We start from the raw sequence: 21836 nt of genomic DNA on the forward strand, positions 1-21836 counted from the left end.
CGTCGCCTGATGGGCAGTTCAATCCTGCTCTGTCTCCACCCATCACTCCCTGGACTCAAATTGGACAAGTGGGTGGGATTATTCACCTGTCAGTCACCTGTCATCTTTGTGCTGCCCCCTTGTCAAAGTTGGCCCATGGAATGAGAGGAGATGGATGGAGGACACGGAGGAGTGTGCGAATATGCAACTGGCCCACTGGACAAAGGCAAACACTTGCATTTGTTGCGCTGCTCAAATTTGCCTCTGGCCCCGCTCACCACTGGCATGTGGCGCTCAAAAGATTGCCAAGAAGGGCATGTGGCCCTTGGGTCTACACTGTTTGGCAAGATTTCTCCAGAGTTTGCGGCAGATGTCTTCCATCTATGGATTGAACTCGGGCCTTTTGCAGTAACCCCTTGCAGTGTCACTGTTGCGATGGTTCCCCTCAACCCTGCTGCAGCCCTGGCGTGGGGCAGAGATGCTGGAGCAAGGTGCGGCTGGAGGGGATAAATAGGGTGCCGGGAGGACTGCGAAGCAACTCAGCCATATGCCATCCACTCCACACTCATATATCTTTCATGGCCTCCCCATCCAGCTGCGTCCTCGCACGCTCCCAGCCCTGCCAGGGGAGGCAGAGGCACGAGAGCCTCACTGAACCTGCGCGCTGAATTATTCACCAGGCCTTGGCCCTGACAGAATGAAATAGGGGAAGGAGGGGACGTTATCTTGCAACCGAGGGGATGGGCTCAGTCTCAGACCAACGTGGGTGACAGACACAAAGCAGGGCGCCTGATACAGCCTCGGGCTCGGACTTGCCACTATCTCTTGGGATGCACTCAGACAGGGGTGGGAAAACTCAGACCCGGCCCTGCAGACTTCTCTCTCTGCCCCTCCTGAGTCTCCCTAGGGCTAGGCCATCCCCTCCTCCCCAAACAACACCCAGCCTTACTCCATGCCCCCTCCATAATGGCTTTTGCATGGCAGGGTTGTGCTTTGGGATTCTGATAAGGTGTCTCTGTTACCTGGATAGAGCATGGGAAGATAGGTGTGTGTGTGTACAGGAATCTCTGGTAGAGCAGAAGATCCCAGGTTCAATTCCTGGCATCTCCAGGTAGGGCTGGGAATCTTTCCTGTCTGAAACCCTGGAGAGCCACTGCCAACCAGTGTCGACAATGGTGATGATGATAATTTTATTTTTTGTACCCTGGGTTGCCCCAGTCACTGGAGGCTTCCAGCATATTAAAAAATGGCTAAACATTAAAAGCTTCCCTCTACAGGGCTGCCTTCAGATGTCTTCTAAATATTGTATAGTTGCTTATCTCCTTGACATCTGATAGGAGGACGTTCTACCGGGTCGGTGCCACTACCGAGAAGGCCCTCTGCTTGCTCATGATGGTCATGATGACAGTTTATTCATGGGGAAACCCAGTCAGATGTGCGGCATAAAAATAAAATAACAATAACGTCTCCTCCTCCTCCTCCTCCTCCTCCTCCTCCTCCTCCTCCTCCTCCTCCTCCTCCTCCTCCTTCTCCTCCTCCTCCTCCTCCTCCTTCTGTTCAACAATGGATTCCCAAAGGGACTTCTATAGTCTTGCCTGCAAGGGGTGTGAGTAGAAACCAGTTTAGTGTGCAAAAATGATTTACACATGTTGCCCCGTCCACTTTTGCCTCTGGCCCCACCCACTACTGGCATGTGCCTCCCCCGCCCCAAGCTTTCCCATAAGGGAATGTTGCCCTTGGAGTGGGGGGGAAATGTCATCACCCTTTTCTGAATGGGAGAGTCCAGGGACTGAACACAGGACCTTCTGCATGCAAAGGAGATGCTCTACTGCTGAGCTTACAGCCCTTGCATCCAGAAGGCTTTAATCTACATGGCTTCACTAGGGCAGGCATAGGCAAACTCCGGCCCTCCAGATGTTTGAGACTACAATTCCCATCATCCCTGACCACTGGTCCTGTTAGCTAGGGATGATGGGAATTGTAGTCCCAAACATCTGGAGGACCGGAGTTTGCCTATGCCTGCACTAGGGGATACACTGATAAGCAAGTGCTTTCCATGGATTCAGGGAGGGAGTCTCTCTCAGATCTACCTGGAGATGCTGGGGCGGGGTCTAACCTGGGACCTTCTGCATGCCGGGCAGGTGCTCTAACCATTGAGCTACAGCTCTTTTTTTCTTGACCATTGAGCTTTTCTTGACCATTGAGGTGCCTATGTGTGTTCGGACCTTTTCCCAACACGTATGTCTTCTCCCAGCGCCACCGAGACTCTTTGTCTTCTGTGCCTTCCTCTCTCTCCGAGCGACAGCTTGATAATGCACTACAAACTCTTTTAAGACTTCAGCTCCAGGAAGAAGGAGCACAAGGAGGATGGGGAGGAGGGCAGCCGGGGTGCGGGGTGGGTGGGTGGGTGGGCCGGTTGGCTGGATGTGGGGGTGGAGAAAGGGAAGGAAATAATCATCAAGTCAGTCTCTCTCTGCATTTTTAGACCCCTATTTTGCTTTTCTTGCCTCCCTTCCCCACCCCCTTATCTCACTGTGCAGAAATGGGGGGGGGGTGTTTCCAGAAAAAGACTCTCTCTCTCTCTCTCTCTCTCTCTCTCTCTCTCTCTATATATATATATATAAGCGCTGAGAAAGAGACGATCCACAGAGCTTCATAAAAATGATAAATTGCTTTTAGATATTGGTCAGGAGCGAACGAAAGCTTCTTCTTCTTCCTCGTCTTCTTCTTCTTTATTTATTTGACGATATTAGTCTCTTAGCGCTGTGCATTGTTGCTGTGCATATGAGCTTAAACTCTCTCCAGGCAGCTGAAGCCAGACGCCCAAGTATTGAAGTGTAAATGAACCGCCGGCAAGCGTGCTGTTTTTCTTTTCTTTTTCCTTTTTTTTAAAAAAAGCATTCCTCTCCCCTTTTATGATTTCTCTTTTCCCACACATTATCTTTTTTTATTCATTTATTTTTTATTTATTTCCGTTCTCCCGCTGTTATGTAGGCCAGGCCTTTTCCTTAGCTGGGCGCTTTGTCCGTAGAACGCAGCTCTTTGTGTGTGGGTCTGCGATGTCCCTATACAATTATAAATTAAAATATACATATAACTAAATCGGTAACGGGGAGAAATGCATAATAGGTGTGTGTGTGCGCGCGCATTGTGAAGGTGGAGAGGGCACGAGGGGGGCTGTTCTTAACACAGACAAACATGCCAGGACATTTATGTGTTCTTGACATTTCTGCCCCAGCTCTCTATCCCCCCCGGATCCACAAGGCAATGGTGAGAAAAAAATATTTTTTTATTTATTGTGTTTATATCCTGCCCTGTTTTTCCCAAGGAGCCCAGGGGTCATGGCTCTCCCTCTCCCCATTTAATCCCTAAAACAACCCTGTGAAATCTGTTAGGCTGAGAGAGGCAGTGATTGACGTCAAGGTCACACCCAGTGAGCTTCATGGCCAAGCAGGGATCTGAACCGTATGAGATATGTAATATATCTGAAACATAGTTAAGCAGCAATATTTTTACAAAGTTAAATAAGCAAACAACCAAAACTCAATCCTCACAGAAGCAGCAATAAATCAACAGAATTATTAAGAGCAATAACTAATTATGCCAGCTCTCCTTCCTTTCTTCCTCTATTGATATCCCACCTTTCCTCCAAGGAGCTCAGGATGGTGTTCCTACTCTTTCACCAGGTTATCCTGACGACAGCCCTGTGAGGTAGGCTGAGACAAAGGCTAGCCCATGGGTAGAGAAACTTAAGTGCCAGGGGCCGGATCCGGCCCAATCGCCTTCTAAATCTGGCCCGCGGGCGGTCCGGGAATCAGCATGTTTTTACACGAGTAGAATGTGTGCTTTTATTTAAAATGCATCTCTGGGTTATTTGTGGGGCATAGGAATTTGTTCACCCCCCCCCCAAAAAATATAGCCTGGTCCCCACAAGGTCTGAGGGACAAGGGACCGGCCGGCCCACTGCTGAAAAAGTTTGCTGACCCCTGGGCTTCATGGCTGAGTAGGAATTTTGCTACAAATAGAGAAGGGAGGGGAAGGGAGAGAGGAAGAAGTGATTGTAAAAGGAGCAGCAAGGAGAGATGGAAGCACTTGTCAGCTTGGGGAGGTCAAGAGGGTGAGGATCAGAGGAATGGAGAAAGCTGCTTTATATATACCCAGTCCATATGGCCCAATATTTTTTACATAGGCTGGCAGCAGCTCTCAAGGTTTCCAGACAGGGGTTCTCTCCCCCCCCCCAAGCCCAACGAGGGGGTGTTCTTGGCGATTGAGCCTGGAACCTTCTGCATGCCAAAGCAGAAGGTTCTACCACTGAGCCTTGGCCTTTAACTAGAAGTCAGGTGAGGAAGGAGACAGGAGAAATTACAGCATCGCTCTGCTGAACACATTCCACCTAATGGGGAGACAGCATGAGTGGCAGGACTGTGGGTGTCACGGCAGCACCGCCTCTCCATTAAGCCCGCAGCTCCCTGCCAGGGGTTTGGATTCCAGCCTTAGAGCCTGTGGATCAGGAAATCCTGCCTAAATTGAGCATAAATTATCGCATCAAGAGCACAAATCATCACAAAATGTGTGATAAAGGGCTGGCTTTTTACATTGGTAAAAATGTGCTATGGCTTTGTACATTTAAAGCGCATCTCCCCCTTCCCAAAGAACCATGGGAACTGTAGTTCATCCCCAGAGCTACAACTCCCAGCACCCTTGAAAAACTACAGTTCCCAGGATTCTTTGAGAAAGGGAGAAGCGTGATTTAAATGTTCTTTAAATGGGCGGTGTGGACGTAACAGGTGTTTGGGGGCTGGTGTCTTTAGGCCACTTCCTGACTCCCTCCTACCCAGAAGGGCCCACATCCTGCACTGAGAGCAAAAAGAGTGCAGACCTACTGAAGGTGCCAGAACGTCTCCATTTGCGCAACACTTTCCAAAGCGCAATGACTGCAGCTTAAAAAAACAACCTGGAATTTGGTTGTAAGGATGGGTATGTGTGTGCAAGATTAAAGATGCACAGAATCATCTCAGCTAAGAGCAAGTTGCCCAAGGCTGTCGGTGGCCAAATGAGGATTTGCTATCCTGGTGTCCGAGATCTAAGGCTGATGCTCTGGGTAACGGTGGCGCCTCTCTTTGGAGACGACATGAAAAGTCACATGCTACACACACACTCGTGTGTGTGTGTGTGTGTGTGTGTTGTGTGCACACACTTCTCAGCTTCCATACCTGGCATTCCTCCCACCACCACCACCCACCTCCCAAATTAAAAAAGAACAGCCAAGCACCTCTCCTTCATTTGCAATTTAGATGGGGAACTGGTTGGTGCCGGCTCCTCTGATTAGCATGCGTGATAACAAGAATAGTGCATCTCTTATTAGGAAGGCGACCCACCCTCCCGCCACATTCCTAATTGCAATCTGTAATTATCATGTGTCTATCAAGTTGGTGGTTTGAGGCTCGAAGCCTTAAAAGGTCCCCTAGAAACTTGAGATATTTTAAAACAAAAATAATTTTAAAAAATCAAGCAGAAAGTTTGAAAGGAGTTTGAATTTATGCAGCAAATATAACAAAAATGAGATCAAAACAAGCATAGAATGAACAAGCATATTTAAAAACAGAAGATCCAAATTATTAAATAATAATAATAATAATAATAATAATAATAATAATAATAATAATATGCCGCTCATCCAACTGGGTTGCCCCAGCCACTTTTGCTCCCAGCAAAAAAATAGTAAAAGGACAATACAACATCACACTGTGTACTCAGAGATAAAAACAGCAATTCAACAGTTTTGTTTGGAGAAGTGCCAGGTATATTGGCTTGAGAGGGCCTCTGCAGCCAGGGATTGATTTATGATGTGTTTGTCCTCTTTCTTTTGCCTGGCGGACTTTCAGAAACAAAACAAAGCATGATTTCTTTTCGAAAACAAAACTGTGTGAGGTACCTGCAACCTCCCAGGGACCGCGTGCCAGCAGTGGGCAGGGCCAGGTGCAAAAGGAGGCGGGGTTAAGCTAAAGAACGTAAAGCAAAGGATGTGACACACGTCTCTTTGCAGTCTTCTTCCCAGGCAAGTAAGAGGTGTTCATGGTAGGGGGGAGTGGCTTGCCAGGTTCCCAGAAGCATCTGTTTGGCCACTGTGAGAACAGGATGCTGGACTAGGTGGTCCCTTGGCCTGATCCAGAAGGACTCTTCTTATATTCTTAGGACATATTCCAGCCAGGCAGAAACGCTCAAGATAGCAAGGCTTGTGAGGGGCATGGGCTGGGGGGGAGTCCTGAGGGCCAAACAGAGCAGTCTTAAGGATCATATTCAGCCCTCCTGCCCTGGTCTGAAGATCCCCCACACTGGGGTGTGCTGTTCACACATATCTACTAATCTTGCTGCTGACTTTTGTTCCCAAATTGTGTGGTAACCTTAGGCTTGCCATACGCCTGGAGGGAATTTTGCAAAATTTGGCAAAATGTGAGGGGAAACCCGGATGTATGGCAATGCGATGGAAAAAGCAGCGAAAACAGCTCAAAAAGCTTAAAGTCACTATTTTCAGGATAGGTTTTGGTGGTGGTGTTTTTTTAAAGGCTCAACAATTTGGGGGTCTTTGCGGGTGTCAGTAATTTTCCTTCTTGAAATATGGCAACCCTAGCACTCACAGCCAAAACAATCTGGCAACAGGCTCAACCCCTCCCCCTGCAGCCTCCCCCACACCTCTGTTTTATTTATTTATTGTGTTTATATCTTACCATTTCCTCCAGGGAGTTCAAACTGGCATCCATGTCCCCCCCCCCTCCATCTCATTCCCACAACAACCCTGAGAAGTAGGTTAGGCTGGGTGGCAGTGACTGGCCGGCCCAAGGCCACCATGGTGAGCATCAAGTCCAAGTGGGGGATTTGCACCCCGGTCTCCCAGATCCTTGGTCTCCCATTTTAGCATTCTGACTGCTATGCCACTACGGCTCCCCTCCTTGCCAAACACACATTTTATTTGCAAAACTATCTGTGATCAGTAGGCTATTTTGATTAATGTTGATTTTATGGCTTTATTGAGTTGAGTCACTGGACTTTCTTTTGGGGGGGGTTGCTAATTGAGTTGTTCATTGATTATTGAGCGGAGGCTTCATGTGTTTGGTTATGTTTATCTTGTCATTATCTGCCTCAGGGCACATAGAGAGAAAAAAGCAGGGCATCTGTTCCTAAATAGATAAATTGGAGAAAAAGCATGCCAAGGAAACTATCCATCTTTCTAGGAAGTATGTAGAGATAACCATCACCTCATCACCTGGAGTGCTAGGATTTAGTAAGGGGTGTGTGTGTCCATCTAGCTTTGTGCTGCCTCCTCCTTTGGAAAAAGCCCATAGCTCCATGGTACAGCATCGGCTTTGATGCAAAAGATCTAGGTTCAGCCCCCAGTATCTCTAGGTAGAGCTGGGAATGTCCCATTACCTGGAAACTTGAAGGGATGCTGCCAGGCAGTGCAGACAGTACTGAGCTAGATGGACAAGTGGTGGCCAGAGGGCTCCTGGCCTTCCCTCCAGGCATCCTGGCAGCAAGGGAGAGACTCCTGCCTGAAACCCTGGAGAGCCGCTACCAGTCAGTGTAGACAACACTGAGGTTGGTGGACCAATGTTCTGATTCAGCATAAGGCAGCTTCCTATGTTCCCGTTTCAATCCTTTATTGGGAGCCATGAGGACTAGAACCGTCCTTTATTTTCAGAGAAAGGGGTTGTGGCTCAGCGGTGGATCTAGCTCAGGACAGGGGGATCTGAGGGCGCAGAGGGAGCAGCCTGCCAGTGGCCGCCTTCCATGCTGGGGCTTCCCAGCTCATTTTTCTCAGACTCTTGGGGGCTCCTGTGATTCCTGCATGGGACCCTTCCAACCCTACAGAGTCCTATGATTCTGTAGTTCTAGGACTCCGTATAAAACAGTTTCCCACCTTCCTATTAAGGAAAGGGATGCAGATAAGAAGTAGATCATCTATCTGTTTTGCATGCAGAAGGTCCCAGGTTCAAGGCTGGGGATGTCCCTTGCCTGGGGATGCATTCTGCAGCGCACTCCATGATTCTGAAGAGCCAAGCCACAAAGTGCCACACCTTGAAAATCATTTCCTTAATCCCAAGTTGCCATTCATTGCTCCTCTTTCCATCACCTCCCGAGATCTCACTACATCCTGCTGTGATGTAGCATTTGCACAACGCATGTTAATTCACAAAGCCCTTCATTGACTTTAGTTGCTGTGCCCTCACAACAACTCTGTGAGGAAGGCCACTGTTTCCATTTGGCAAATGCTAAGGCTGAGAGTGACTTCAGGAAGTCCGTGCTCTTAAGGTAGCAGCTTGCGTGTGAGTTTCTGAGATCCCAGTTCATTGTCTACACAGGCTTACGGTATTGGCCATAATTTTTTTCAGTCTTTTTTCACATAGGCATAAGGACTAGAAACCTGAGCTGGAAACACACACACACACACACACACACACACACACACACACACACACACACTATATTAAAGTTGAGATTCATGCTCAGTTTTCCCTCTTCTGACAAACCAACCCTCATTCACTGCTTAATTATATTTTCCTTCTTTGCACTCCCATCCAGTGTGCCGAGGTGTGCTGTGTGGGTTTGGTGCCGTGTGCGAGAGGAGTGCAACGGGCCCCTCCCAGGGACTATGTGTGTGCAAGAAGACCACGTGCCCCTCAGTGGTGGCCCCTGTCTGTGGCTCGGATTATTCTACCTACAGCAACGAATGCGAGCTGGAGAAGGCTCAGTGCAACCAACAGCGCCGGATCAAAGTCATCAGCAAAGGGGCATGTGGTGAGTAACTGAGTTGGGCCTTGACTCACTTGGGGTCAGGACGAGCCTCCTTGCCTAGCATCTAATTCCCTAGTTCAGGAAGGTTTAGGGTTATGTTTATTAACTGCATACATCGCTTCCCATTGAAGGAAGCAATTTACAAGCAAACAAAAAAAGATGCTAAAATAAAATCGCAAAAACGTTACTAAAAACAGATCCAACAGTACACTATCCTGTTAAACAGTACAGTGTCCTTTAACTAGTGTTGCACAAGAGGCCGGGAGAACGAAAATGTATTTGATTGGCACCCAAATGACAGGATTGGTGCCAGGCAGGCCTTCCTGGGGAGAGCATTTTGTAGGCAGCGAGCCACTGCAGACCAGACCTGTTTCTCTTCTCATCACTCTCCAAACTTCTGTGCATGAGTGAACAGTGCCACCCTTCTTTAAATCTCACCTCTGTCACTTAACAGGTAAGGTTGCCATATGCCTGAATTTTCCTGGAAATAAATACCCGGAGTACTGCAGTTGAAAGCAGTGTCTGGGCAGAAATCCGCTAAATGTCTGGGGAAATCTGCATGTATGGCAACCGATGCCAGCAGTGTCGTTTTTTTTTGCCAATTTCCCTTAAAAATAGCTCAACAACTTTGGCAAAAACAAAGCTGTCTGAATTTTCACTTTTTGAAATATGGCAACTCTGTTAGCAGGAAGTATGTGGATGTCTGGTGGGGAGGAAACAGGGAGTCAGTTTCTGGGTGTGGATGAAATGGGAAGTGGGTGTCTGGTGAGGTGCAAACAGGAAGTGAGCTTTAGCTGGAAACAGGAAGTAGGGGGAAAATTGGAAGCTGACATTAGCTGGGGACAGTCTAGAGCAGGCATCCCCAAACTGCGGCCCTCCAGATTTTTTGGCCTACAACTCCCATGATCCCTAGCTAACAGGACCAGTGGTCAGGGTTGATGGGAATTGTAGTCCAAAACATCTGGAGGGCTGAAGTTTGGGGGTGCCTGGTCTAGAGGCTAAGGAAGATCGCCCGAAAGCCTGTGTGGATAGCTGAGCTGGGGAAGGAGGAGAAGGAAAGTTGGGGGCACTTTCTCTCATGCCTCGGCCAATATTCCTGCTCCCCCTCTTGCCGCCACCCCAGCCTTCTCAATGACAAACAGGCCTGCTTCATTATGCTTCGGGTCTACCTGCGACTGAAGCACTTTGTGCATGCATACAGAGTATGATGTGCCTAAGTGCGGCCTGTGCCCCAGAGCAGCTTATTTCCTGGAGAGGCCCGGCCGTAAGTGAGGCTAATGGATCCTCCTCGGTAACACGGCATGCACCAGCTGCTAGGGAAGAATTGTGCAAATGAACACCCCCACCCCCACCCCAAGCCTGCATGTCTCCAAGTAAATTAAGTTGACCTTCCCTCCCTCCATTCTCAGTGCCCTCCCCTGATGAGGATTTCTCTCGATAAATCTGAGCTTCTCGCCTCCCGCTGGGGGCTCTCCTGGAAGCAGGGAAGGGAGGAAGATGCAAGTGCCAGAGTGATTTATTTAAAATAATAATAGGGGATTGGGAAAGGGGGAGGGAGGGAGGAGAGTGACAAATGAAAGGGGGGTTGTTGCAAATAAATAATTAAATAAATAAATGAGGCTGTAAGCCAGGGCCTATAAATAATACTTGGCCCATCCTGGTCAAATGTAGAGCAGCTTCTTGATGTCTCTTTCCTTCCCTCATTACATTTTGCTCATGGTGCGTTAAGAGATGTCCTGTGGCTGGCACAGTTTGGGGTTTCTTTGGCTACTGACCACCCCTCCCCCACCATGGGCATGCGGCCTTCAGAAAGACTGCCCAGAAGAGAATGTGGCCCTCAGTCTGTAGAAGGTTCCCTGTTCCCGGCCTAGCTCATATAATATAACAATACTCCTTCAAGTCTTTTATCCTCTCAATTTCCTTTTAGTATCAGTCATTTCATATCCCTAACTTCCTTCAAATAATGTTGTACTCAGAGCCATCCATGTAAGAGACAATTTAAGCACAGGAGCACAATAGCCGTAACGAATCGAAGTACGCTACCATATACCTCTGAGAACTCAACAATTACTGTTTAATTTAAAACATTGAAAGTTTAAATGAGCATTAACTATGCTAAGAGTTTAGTTTACAATATGCAGTGCCAATCATGTCAACATTATACCCACATAGAGGCTATTTAAATCTGCACATTTAAAGCAGTATCATACCACTTTAAACAGTCATGGCTTCCCCCAGAGACTCCTGGGATCTGTAGTTTTTTAAGGGTGCCGAGATTTATTAGATGATGGCCCCATTCCCCTCACAGAACTCCTAGAATGGCTTGACAATCCCTCTTCCCAAGGAACCCTGGGAACTGTAGTTCTGTAAGGTCTATTTCCCACCATTTGGTGGGGATTCCCACCAAACATTATCATTTATTATTTCAGCAATAACCACAGCCATCTCTAAGCAGTGTACAAAAAAAATCCCAATGCAATAAGACTAAAAAAGGACATAAAACAATAAACTGAGAATTCAGTGTAAAAGCCTTCGGGGTGGGGGGAGTCTTCAATAACTGTTGGAAGTTCAACAGGGAGATGAGGCCTCTCTGGCTTCAGCTGGAAGGGGGTTCCATAAAATTGGACCCACGATACAGTACTGAACCCACAGGAAACCACTAACAGTGACTCCCATGAAGCATAGCTGCCAAGTTTTCCCTTTTCTCGCGAGGAAGCCTATTCAGCATAAGGGAAAATCCCTTTTAAAAAGGGATAACTTGGCAGCTATGCCATGAAGACCTTAGTGATCTGGCAAGGATATAAGGGATCAAGTGGTCCCTGAGATATCCTGGACCCAAGTTGTTAAGGGCCATTCCTAAGCAACATCTCCCCCACCATGCACACTTGCCAAAGATTGCACCTCTCATCAGTTCCCTTGTTCAGTCATGCTTTTGCATGCTCATCAATCCAGGCCCTGTGCCTCCTCTTCTTTCCCCCAGGTTCAAAGGACCCCTGCGCAGAGGTGACCTGCAGCTTTGGAAGCACCTGTGCCCGCTCCACGGATGGGCTGTCGGCCAAGTGCATCTGCCCGTCCTCATGCAGCGGCGTGCCTGAGAATGTGGTATGTGGCAGCGATGGCAAGGACTACCGCAGCGAGTGCCACCTCAACAGGCACGCCTGCGACAAGCAAGAGAACCTTTTCAAGAAGTTTGACGGGCCTTGTGGTGAGTTTTCTGGGGCTTCCGGCTGCCTCACTATTCTCTTTGGCCCTCCAGATGTTGCTGGGCTGCCACTCCCATCTTCCCTCAATGTTGACTATGCTGGCTGAGGCTAATGGGAGTTTCCCACCTGTGTTTCAGTGTCTTAATAAAAGCCAGAGCAGCTGCTCATGCAGAGGCACAGGAGAGAACCTCCTTTCTAAATGGTGCTCCCATCTCCCAGGCACCTTTAGTCCAGGGATGGGGAAACTGTGGGCCTTCCGGTGTCATTGGATTATGACTCCCAGCATCCCTGACCATTGGCCGTGCAGGCTGGGGATGATGGGAGTTGGAGTCCAGCAAACATGCAGTGAGCAACTGCTTGCCCACCATTGCTTTAGAACAGTGTTTTCCAAACTCGGGTCTCCAGCTGTTTTGGACTACAATTCCCATCATCCCTGACCACTGGTCCTGCTAGCTAGGGATGATGGGAGTCATAGTCCAAAAAACAGTTGGAGGCCCAAGTTTGGGAAACACCTTCCCACAGCCTTGGTTCCCTAGATGGTTTGGGACTGCATCTCCCATCATCTCCATACCATTTGGGGGTGGTAGGAGTTGCAGTCCAACCACACCTGGGGACTCAAAAGTTTGGGATAGGCCGTCTTAGTCTGAAAGTACTCTGAGGCTGTGCATTGTTAAAAGCTAAAACAAAAAATGCTTTGTACATTCTCAAGGGAATTCTTTTCTGCTTTGTTTTCCCCCACTCGGGTAAAACGGCCTCTTGCCCAAGTACCCACCAAGATTTCTAACCAGCTTCAGTCGTGCTCTGCTGTGTGTTTTTGAGGTTAAAGAGTCCTCTCTCTCCCAACCCAATACATACATGTGTGGCTCTTCTAGTCTCCATGGTGATGTGTTAATCCTCCATCCTCCCTTTTGGGTTTCTCTCTCTCTCTCTCTCTCTGGAGGGGCCGGATAGGAATGTAGATATTTCAGAGTCTTCAGATCTTATATTATTTTTCAGAACTTGTGGGTTATATTTGTTAGGAAATAATGCCCTTTTGTGCATATGTGTATCTGCTGATAATGAAGTAGGAATCAGAATCAAGTTGGTTCTTCCCAGGTATTATCAGCTGGGCGCTGAAAATGCCCCTGTGGAGAGACAGAGAAGGGGGATTAGCCAATAAGTAGTCCTGTATCTTTGGTGTTTCTATAAAAGTGCCCAAGGGGTGAATGGAAGGCGATTTTGATAAACCCGGATTAGGTGGCAGGGAGCTGGAAGGCCAAGGATCTCCACCTGTGCTCAGATACGTGTGAGTGTGTGTGTGTGTGTGTGTGTGAGAGAGAGAGAGAGAGAGAGAGAGAGAGAGAGATGCACATTGGTTCTGCACATCTCCTTTTGATGTGGCCCATGTCCCGACCACCTGGAAAGTCTGTCTTTTTAAAGTGGTCAGTATCCTTCCAGGACCCTTGATTCACCTTTCCTGCACCCTGCAATAGGTCTATAGGTATGAACTCTTGCAAGGCTCTCTAGCCTCCAGCAAGTGGGTAGATTTCCATGGAGAACCATGGGGATCTATCAGGTCACCATTGAGGGGGGGGTGTTTTTCTGAAATTGTGTGTGTGATGCGGTGCTGTGGGTTATGCCCCATTTGCAATAAACACTTGAAGCAGTATCCTATCATGCCCCCCCAGAAGCATAGGCACCGTCACTTTTTAAGGATGCTGAGAGTAGCGCCCCAATTCCCATTACAGATTCACAGTTCTCAGAGTGGTTTAATAGTCAGCCCCTCTTCCCAGGGAACTCTGGGAATTGTAGCTCTGGAAAGGGGAATAGAGCATCATCCCTCCACCAGCACTTGTGCCAAGGAAAGACCCCCATCCTGAGACCCTGGAGAACTGCGTTCAGTTCTACAGTGTTGGACTAGATAAACCAAAGGCAGCTTCTGTGGAGAAACTATTATCTGCTGTGTTGAGTCCGTAGCTCAGTGCTAGAGAAGCAGCGTTATACACTGAAAGTCCCAGATTCCTGGGATGGCTGGAAGCTTTTTCCATATACTCACATCATTCCTCACCTACTTTTTGCCAGACCCTTGCAAGAGCACCCACAACGACATGAACAGAGTTTGCCGGGTCAACCCTCGCACTCGGCGTGCTGAGCTCCTACTCCGGCCTGAGAGCTGCCCGCTGAAGCGGGATCCAGTGTGTAGCGATGAGGGGGTAACCTATGACAACGACTGTGTCATGCAGAGGTCGGGTGCCATTCGGGGGATCGAGATCCAGAAAGTGCGGTCAGGACAGTGCCTGCTTCAGGGTAAGAGAGTCTAAATTCCAAATTGTTACAGGTCGATGTGAAGGGTGTTTGCAACAAAAGCCTCTAGGGACAGATTTCTGCAGTGGAAGGTGGGCCAGCACCGGAAAGGCCCTGTCCTTAGAGTGAATCACAATAGGTTTCATTTACATTTCCCCATACAAAAGTATTGGGACCATTTTCTTCTAGAGGAGAAAAGGAAATCCTGTAGGCAGTGAGGAGGAGTATGGTTGAAGGGGCAAAACAAATAAATAGAATCAGAACCCTCTTGCTTCTGACGTGACTTGCCAGCGTGCATGCTCTGTGGAAGGTGGTGGAGAATGCTCAAAGCACCCAACCGTCAACCAATGTTTTTCACTGGTCAGAATGCATATTCTCCACTTGGAGACTTTGCACATTCACCAGTCAATGTGTACAATACACCACAAAATGTGACTTAGAGATTTTGCTCACCAACCAGTGTCTGCAATACTCCATTCACCATTTTAATATGCACATCTTTCTCCACAATGGCTTGAGATCTGTGCAGGGGCTGGTTCTTAGGCACCTTCTCCTTTTATCAGGGGCATGGTCTTTAGTGCTGTCAGCCCTGCCCTGTGGAACTCCTTGCCACCAGAGGTTCTGCAGGAGCTGCCCCTGCTTCATGTGAAAACCATATTATTCAAGACGGGCCTTTCAAACCTGAGATGCTTTGCCACTCACTCTTACTGACATGTTTGATGTTTTGGTTGCATTTTTAGCCTGTACACCTCCTTGTGATATTTTGCACAGAAGTGTGGTTTATAAATATTCCAATAAATAAAATATATTGTATCACGAGAAAGCTCTCAGTTTGCGAAATGCCCGGGCCCGTCTCTAGGTGCAGTCCCGGTGGCGTGGGGCGCCAGGGCACCAGGCCAGCAGGGGGGGCACTGCACGGCGAAGCCGCGCGGAAGCCGCGCTGTGCGCTGCGAGGGTGGGGCGCCGGAGCGACCTCAGCGCCAGGGCGCCCAACCTGCTCGAGGCGGCCCTGGAAATGCCTACCATTTATTCATCCTGGGCCCCAGGATTTACTCTGTCACAGAATCATAGAGTTGGAAGGAACCCAAGGGACCATCTAGCCCAGCCCTCTTCAATAGTCAATAACGGAAGGGAGAGATTGGGCGTGCCTCTTAGTTTAAAGTGGCTACTGATCCACCTTCCAGTGCTGCTCCCGAATTTCACTGCTTTCTCCTGCCCGGTTCTTTTCCAGACAAGTGCAAGGACGAGTGTCGCTTTAACGGCGTGTGCCTGAACCGCCGGGGGGCTGCCCGCTGCTCGTGCGAGCGTATCGCTTGTGATGGCTCCTACCGGCCTCTCTGCGGCAGGGACAGCCGGACCTATGCCAACGACTGCGAGCGGCAGAAAGCTGAGTGCCAGCAGAGAGCCGCCATCCCGGTCAAGCACCAGGGCCCTTGTGGTAAGTGGTGTGAAACTGCTGGGGGCGACAGCTTCTCCCTGCCTCCCTAGTTGTTGAGAGTGGAAGAGGCCCAAGCCCTTCTCTCTCCCTGTATCATCCGTTTGACGAGTCCCCGCGAACCCAATTTCCAAAGGTAAGTCGCTGCTCGTTTGAATGGGCCACTGGTGGCAGGTCTGATCTGCCGGCTCATCTCCTCTGAAGTGATTGTGCCCCTGCGCCTGCTCTGTTACTTCTTGCTAAGGTTGTGTTGGGATTTTGCCTTCCGGTCATCTCCCTCCTTCGCTCGCTCCCTCTCTGTAATAGGGAATGTTTGAATTACGGTGTCTGGAGTGTTCAGTCCGTGTCTCCCACCCACCCAGCCTTCCTCCCTTTCATCTGTCTGTCCATCCGTTTGTGACGCCTACCCGCCAACTCGCTCTGCCTGCCATGCCATTCAGAAGCAGCTCCCATTGCTGTCCTTTTGCACCACAGGTGATTCCTTTCCTCCCAGGTAACGCCACTTTGGGAGGAGCTCCCGTGATGCTCTCCACGCCTTTTGCCTTCTCCCCCGTGTCCATTCTGCCCTACAAACCTTTCTCAGTTTACAGGTGTGATCTGTAGGCCATGCTTCTCGCCTTCGTCTTTTCTTGTCTGTCTCAAATCTGTCGAGAGGGAGAGAGCCTGATACACGTGAAACAGGTATTGATTTCCCTAGAGTAGACTTTCAGTTCTGAAGTGAGCGGGGCCCAGCAGAGCCCCTTGGGGAGGGAGCACCAAAGTTGTGGGGCCACCACTGAGAAGAGCCCGTCATCCCAGCTGCCCAACAGGATTGACTCAAGGGATTGACTCACTGCCCCGTCAAAGGGAAAGGGTGGGGCAGGGAAGACCTGGTTGGAACCTCAGTTGAGACAAAGCCTAGCAAGGAGAAGGTGCTGGCAAGGAGCTTAAGGGGAGGAAAGTCCACCGGGTGAGGAGGCCTCAGGCTGTATCCAACAAGGAACTGCTGGAGTGTACTCCGTGAAGGACAGGTATATGATGTAACACCCTGTCCCCCAGAAACAGCCGCAAACTGAACAATCCAGCAGTTGTGGCTGTTTGTAAGCAGGAAGAGTGCAGCATGCACATAATTCTGTGCATGTCCCTTTGGAAAGGAGGGGGGAGAGTATCCATCTGTATCTTCAGCAACATTTGCAGACCTCACAGTTTCCTCCACCTAGGAAGGGAAGAGAGCTGAGGAGTGGGAAGTCTGTCTCTTCACACACACCTCAAAAAACCCCACCTCGTGGAAGTCATGATGTTGTTAGCAAAGCCCAGGGATTAATTTTGAAAGTGCGCTAGGCAAAGCCAATCAAAGGCAAATGGAACGCAACTACCTTTGAAGCCAAAGGCCCCTGAAGCTTGAAATCGTGGCACAGAGCTTGGCAGAGCTTCAAGGTTTGCTCCTGGCTTTTATCCGTACCTGGCAGAGGAGGCCAAAGGCTCTTCAGGGGCACAGAGAGCGCCTGACTCAGCTGTTCCTTCCTAGATCCAGGACAGGAAATGCTTGGAGGCATTTCTGTGTTCTCTTCCCCCACCCAACCCGCCTTATTTTAGATTTTTAGAGGGCAGGCTTTTCTCGTGTGTCCTGGGTGGCCTCCTCCTCCTCTCCAGGGCATTGTACTCTGCCAACCCCAGTGGACACATGGACACAACATGATCTCCCCACCCCCCCTCCAGCCAAACAGCTAGGGAATAAATGAAACCTTTCCTGGGATATGCCATCAGCCAGGACTTGAGAGATGCTTCCCTCCCCAAGGCAGCTGCGCTTGATAGCTCAAAGGTTGGCCTCTAACCAGCAAGGCATGCCCTCTGCCATGCAAAGTGAGCCTCCTCCTCCAATTTGATGTGGACCCTCTGGAGATAGGCTTTATATATATATATATATATATATATATATATATATATATATATATATATATATATATATTGCTCACAAGTCACTGGTCCCAAGTCCAGCTGAAGGTGATGTTATGCTTGTGCTGCTCACAGCAAGGCTTGGAGGCAAAGCACACGCATTGAATGAAGGCTGTCCCAGGTTGACTCACCAACTAATAAGGAAGCAGGGACCCTGTAGGGCAGCTGCCATTCAGAGTAGGTGGCGCTAAACAACAGACATTCTGACTCTGTATGAGGCAGCTTCATGTGTTTAGCAGGATGCAGATTTCTCCTTGTTGTTGTTAACTGGATGATTATAAAAGTGGGATGCTAACAGGACCCAGGTTTAGCTTGGGTGAATATTCCAGGGCAACAATACTTGAGGGTTGTTTAGACTACAGTGGCACACACACACACACACCCTACTTCATACACGCACACTGCACTTCTGATACATGTTCAGCCCACATTCCCAACTGCAGATGAGATGTTTAAATACGTATGTCACTTTAAGCATGCTCTGACACTGCTCCAAGAAGCAGCTTGAAAGCAGAGCTGGAAGACAGGAAAGGAATGTAGAGGTGAGGTGGAGCTACCTTGGAAATCGAACGGAATCTGTTCCAGAAGTCTGTTCAACTTCCAAAACGTTTGGAAACCAAAGTGCAGCTTCTGATTGGCTGCAGGTAGCTCCTGCAGCCAATCGGAATCCACGGAAGCCCCCTTGTATGTGCGGGTTCCAAAGAACGTTCGCAAACCGGAACACTCACTTCTGGGTTTGTGGCGTTCGGGACCCAAAACATTCGACTTTCAAGGTGTTCGGGATCCAAGGTACGACTGTACTTTGCAGCATTTAATAAAAAGAAGAAGATAAGCTGCCATTCTTTATCATGTGAAATTGCCAGCTTTGAATGACTTTTGTTTTCCCCATCCTACTATTTTAACATGCTAAAAACACTCTTGCAATTGAAGCTCAGCCCTAGAGCTTAATTCCCCACCCACCCCGCTTTCCACTCAGAACTGGTACCCCTCCCATGATGATAAGTTGACAAAACCTTTAGCTGATTGAACTACCAATGAAAGTGTGCAACTTGCCAGAGTTACCTCCTGTCGATTAGTCCCATCCCTGGGTCTTGGGTGCTGAGCTCTTCATTGCAAGAGAAGGGGAGGAATTCAACAGGGTATGTCTGAAGGGGGCAGAAGAGGGAGGTTGTCCATAGCTTTGTCTGTCTTCTCCCTCCCTCCCTCCTGCTCTTTCTATCTCTTCTTCTTGTCCTTTTCTCTTTCTTTCTTTCTTTCTTTCTTTCTTTCTTTCTTTTTCTTTCTTTCTTTCCGTTGTGTGTCTTGTGTCTTCCAGCGTTGCCTGTTTGGAGAAAGGAGGCCCGTCCGCACAGTGCCCCGCTGCACCCCACCAGGATGTCTCTGCTCCGAGGTCGGCTTTCCACCCTTCCTGCCCCCCCCCCGCTCACCACCCTTCCTTAACTCTGCCCAAGATGATCCACCCTCTTCTCTTTGTGCCATTAGTCCTAAGGACTAAGCAACCCCTTCCCCACTTGGAATGGAAATTTTTGAGCCTTGTAAAATGCTTTGCATTTCCTCTTCCCCAAGACGGGTTGTGCACGGAGTTATGCCACGAGCATTTGCTTTTCATGGTTGCTGTCATTGCAAGAGGCCATTGCCACCCACCCACCCTGAACGGTGTCCCTTCTCTCCAGCACGCACTGTGTGGTTCTCCTGTTCCCTGCGAATGAGGTGATTGCCTGGCTTCTTGTCATGCTGTCTTCAGACCTTTTCTTCCATCTTTGGTGTGTTTCTCTGTCTGTCTGTCTGTCTGTCTGTCTGTCTGTCTCTCTCTCTCTCTCTCTCTCTGTGTGTGTGTGTGTGTGTGTGCATGTATGAAAGCAGTCACTCCAGGGTGTGTGTGTGGGGGGGGGAGTTTATACCTGGGGACAGTGTTCTCTCATGCCAACACACTCACATCAGGCACAGGAAGGAGTAGCAATGTCCAATGTCTTCTTCCTTGACCAGCAGGCAGTAAGAAGCCTTTGGATTGACTGGGCCTATTATAAATACCGGGAGCAGGATCTTCTGCATGCCATACACCAATCCCTCGGTCCCAGCTCTTAACAACTTGAAAGCCAGTATGCCCAGAAACCAATGTCCCCACTGTGGAAGGACGTGTGGATCCAGAATTGGCCCCCACAGTCACTTACAGACTCATTGTTGAAAAACAATTTGGATGGCTTTAAAAAAAGGATTAGACAAATTCATGGGGGAGAAGGTTATCAGTGTCCGCTAGCCTAACGGCTGTTCTTTGCCTTCACTGTCTGATGCAGTCATACAGTCTGAAGAGGTATAGTCCTGACACAAGTTTCCAATTCACTGAGGCCTAAGAGAAGTAATTGTCTATCCATTGCACTGTCCATGCATCACACCCGTCTGTCTGTCTGTCTGTCTGTCTGTCTGTCTGTCTGTCTGTCTGTCTGTCTGTCTGTCTTCCATGTCTCCCACCACCTCTTTTCTTTCTGTCTCTCTCCTCCTTTCTCTACTTGTTCAGGGCTGTTGTCTGAACCCCATGGAATGTGGTCTCTCCTCCACACGCACATACCGCCCCTGTAATGCCTCATCCCTGCCTTTGGCTTTCCTCTTTTGGCCTGTAAGCATCCTGAAACTGCATAGTACCAGCATATTGCCTTTGGCAGAACAGCAGCAGGTTCCTCCCCCTCCCCACCCCTGCATTCACCCGCCCACCCTTTGATCCTGCTGCCTGCCGCTTGCATGAAGATTATGAATCCAGTGAAAACTCTTAAGCAAGAGAGACTGCTTTTGAAACACCGAGCAACCTCCTGCGCCTCGTAGGATGACCTTGAGGCTAAGGAGAACTCCTGCAGTGAAGAAGAATTCTAACTTAAGACTTGGCTGCGGTGGGTCTCGCCTGTGGATTGATGGGGGCAAAGCACTTTCCCGCCTGCAATTCTATAGGCAAGCAGAGAACTAGGCATCCTGAGAACCAGAGCTGCTTCTTCGCTACTGTTATTTAAAAGCAGCAAAGCTTCTAGCCCTCATGAAACTTGTGGGAGGTGATGTCACGGAAGGTGCAGACAGGGCTGAGCAAATTGTCACATGGCATCGAAGCCCACTGAGTAACTGTGGGGCAGCCACTCTCTCTCAGCCTAGCCTAGTTCACAGGGCTGCTGTGAGGATAAAATGGGGAGTAGTGGGACCTGAACTCCTTGGAATAATAATACAGGTGCATTATCATCATCGTCAACAACAGCAACATTCGCTCTCACCCTCAGCAGGGGTGCCCTATAGCTCCTTGCCTCCCACTGTGAGCAGCAGTGACAAAATAAATGGAAAAAATGTGGGTGTATATAAATACACCCACAAGTTTGTTTCATGGGCATCATTAGTACCCGTTAGAGCATTTAGCTTTTCACGGCAAAGAAATTTGGTTTACTTTGAGATAGCTAGTTTACTTTTATCTTATTTTAAAAGATGTAGACTTCAGGGGAGGGGGCAGGAAAGCACGCTGGGATTGGCTCTAATTCAGACAAGCAGGTAGGTGTTTGTGCTCTGTCAGCTTGGGGTAATTTGCTTATAAGGAACGGGCAGCCATTCGCCTCCCTATCTCCTTTTCTCCATTTTGAAACCAAGAAAGTCTCCACCAAGCTTTCCCCCGAGTACATTGAGTAAGCATGTGGTAGCTTTTGGTTCAGCCAAAAGACAAATAGATTCCTGAATAGTTTCCTATATTACCTCACCCATCTTTTTGATGTGAGGGTGGCAGAATACCTCCAGTGTCCCTCCCCTCACACTCAAAATTTATGGCACCATTGCGGCTACGACAACCGGAGTCAACTGTGCGGCCATGATGGGCCTTCCCTCTGTCCCTTTGTCCTGTTTGCTTAGAAGCTCCAAAATGGAGCTGGGAAAGGGGACCAGGAGGAGGTATACCTGCCCAGGTGACGTTGATAAAGGAGCCCCATTACAGAGCAGGTTCTGTTGAGGGAATAGATTATCCTTGGGAGGGACAATGAGGCATTCGTGCTCATAAATAATGCTGTGTGAGGGGGAATCACCCCAGCAAAGTCGGGATGGGCCTGAAAAGAAAGTTGGGCCACACACACACACAAAAAGATTTAGTAGACATTCATTTGTTAGTGGATTTGTCCTGCCTTCCATCCAAGGAGTTCAAGGCAATGTACATGGATGGCTCTCCTCCCACCATTTTATCCTCACAACAACCC

The 21836-nt window shown here is 48.9% G+C and overlaps 1 protein-coding gene across 1 annotated transcript in view; it reads left to right on the plus strand.

The window, feature by feature from the left end:
• The window catches only part of AGRN (agrin), a 238378-nt gene that overhangs the window by 139692 nt on the left and 76850 nt on the right, over nt 1-21836 (plus strand). Inside the window, exons 4-7 of the mRNA XM_035118024.3 lie at nt 8560-8775; nt 11753-11977; nt 14037-14261; nt 15490-15696. Coding sequence (XP_034973915.3) covers nt 8560-8775; nt 11753-11977; nt 14037-14261; nt 15490-15696 — 873 coding nt within the window. The remainder of the gene's footprint in view (nt 1-8559; nt 8776-11752; nt 11978-14036; nt 14262-15489; nt 15697-21836) is intronic.

Source organism: Zootoca vivipara, chromosome 6 (genome assembly GCF_965207765.1).
Source record: "Zootoca vivipara chromosome 6, rZooViv2.hap1.1, whole genome shotgun sequence".
Classification (NCBI taxonomy): domain Eukaryota; kingdom Metazoa; phylum Chordata; class Lepidosauria; order Squamata; family Lacertidae; genus Zootoca; species Zootoca vivipara.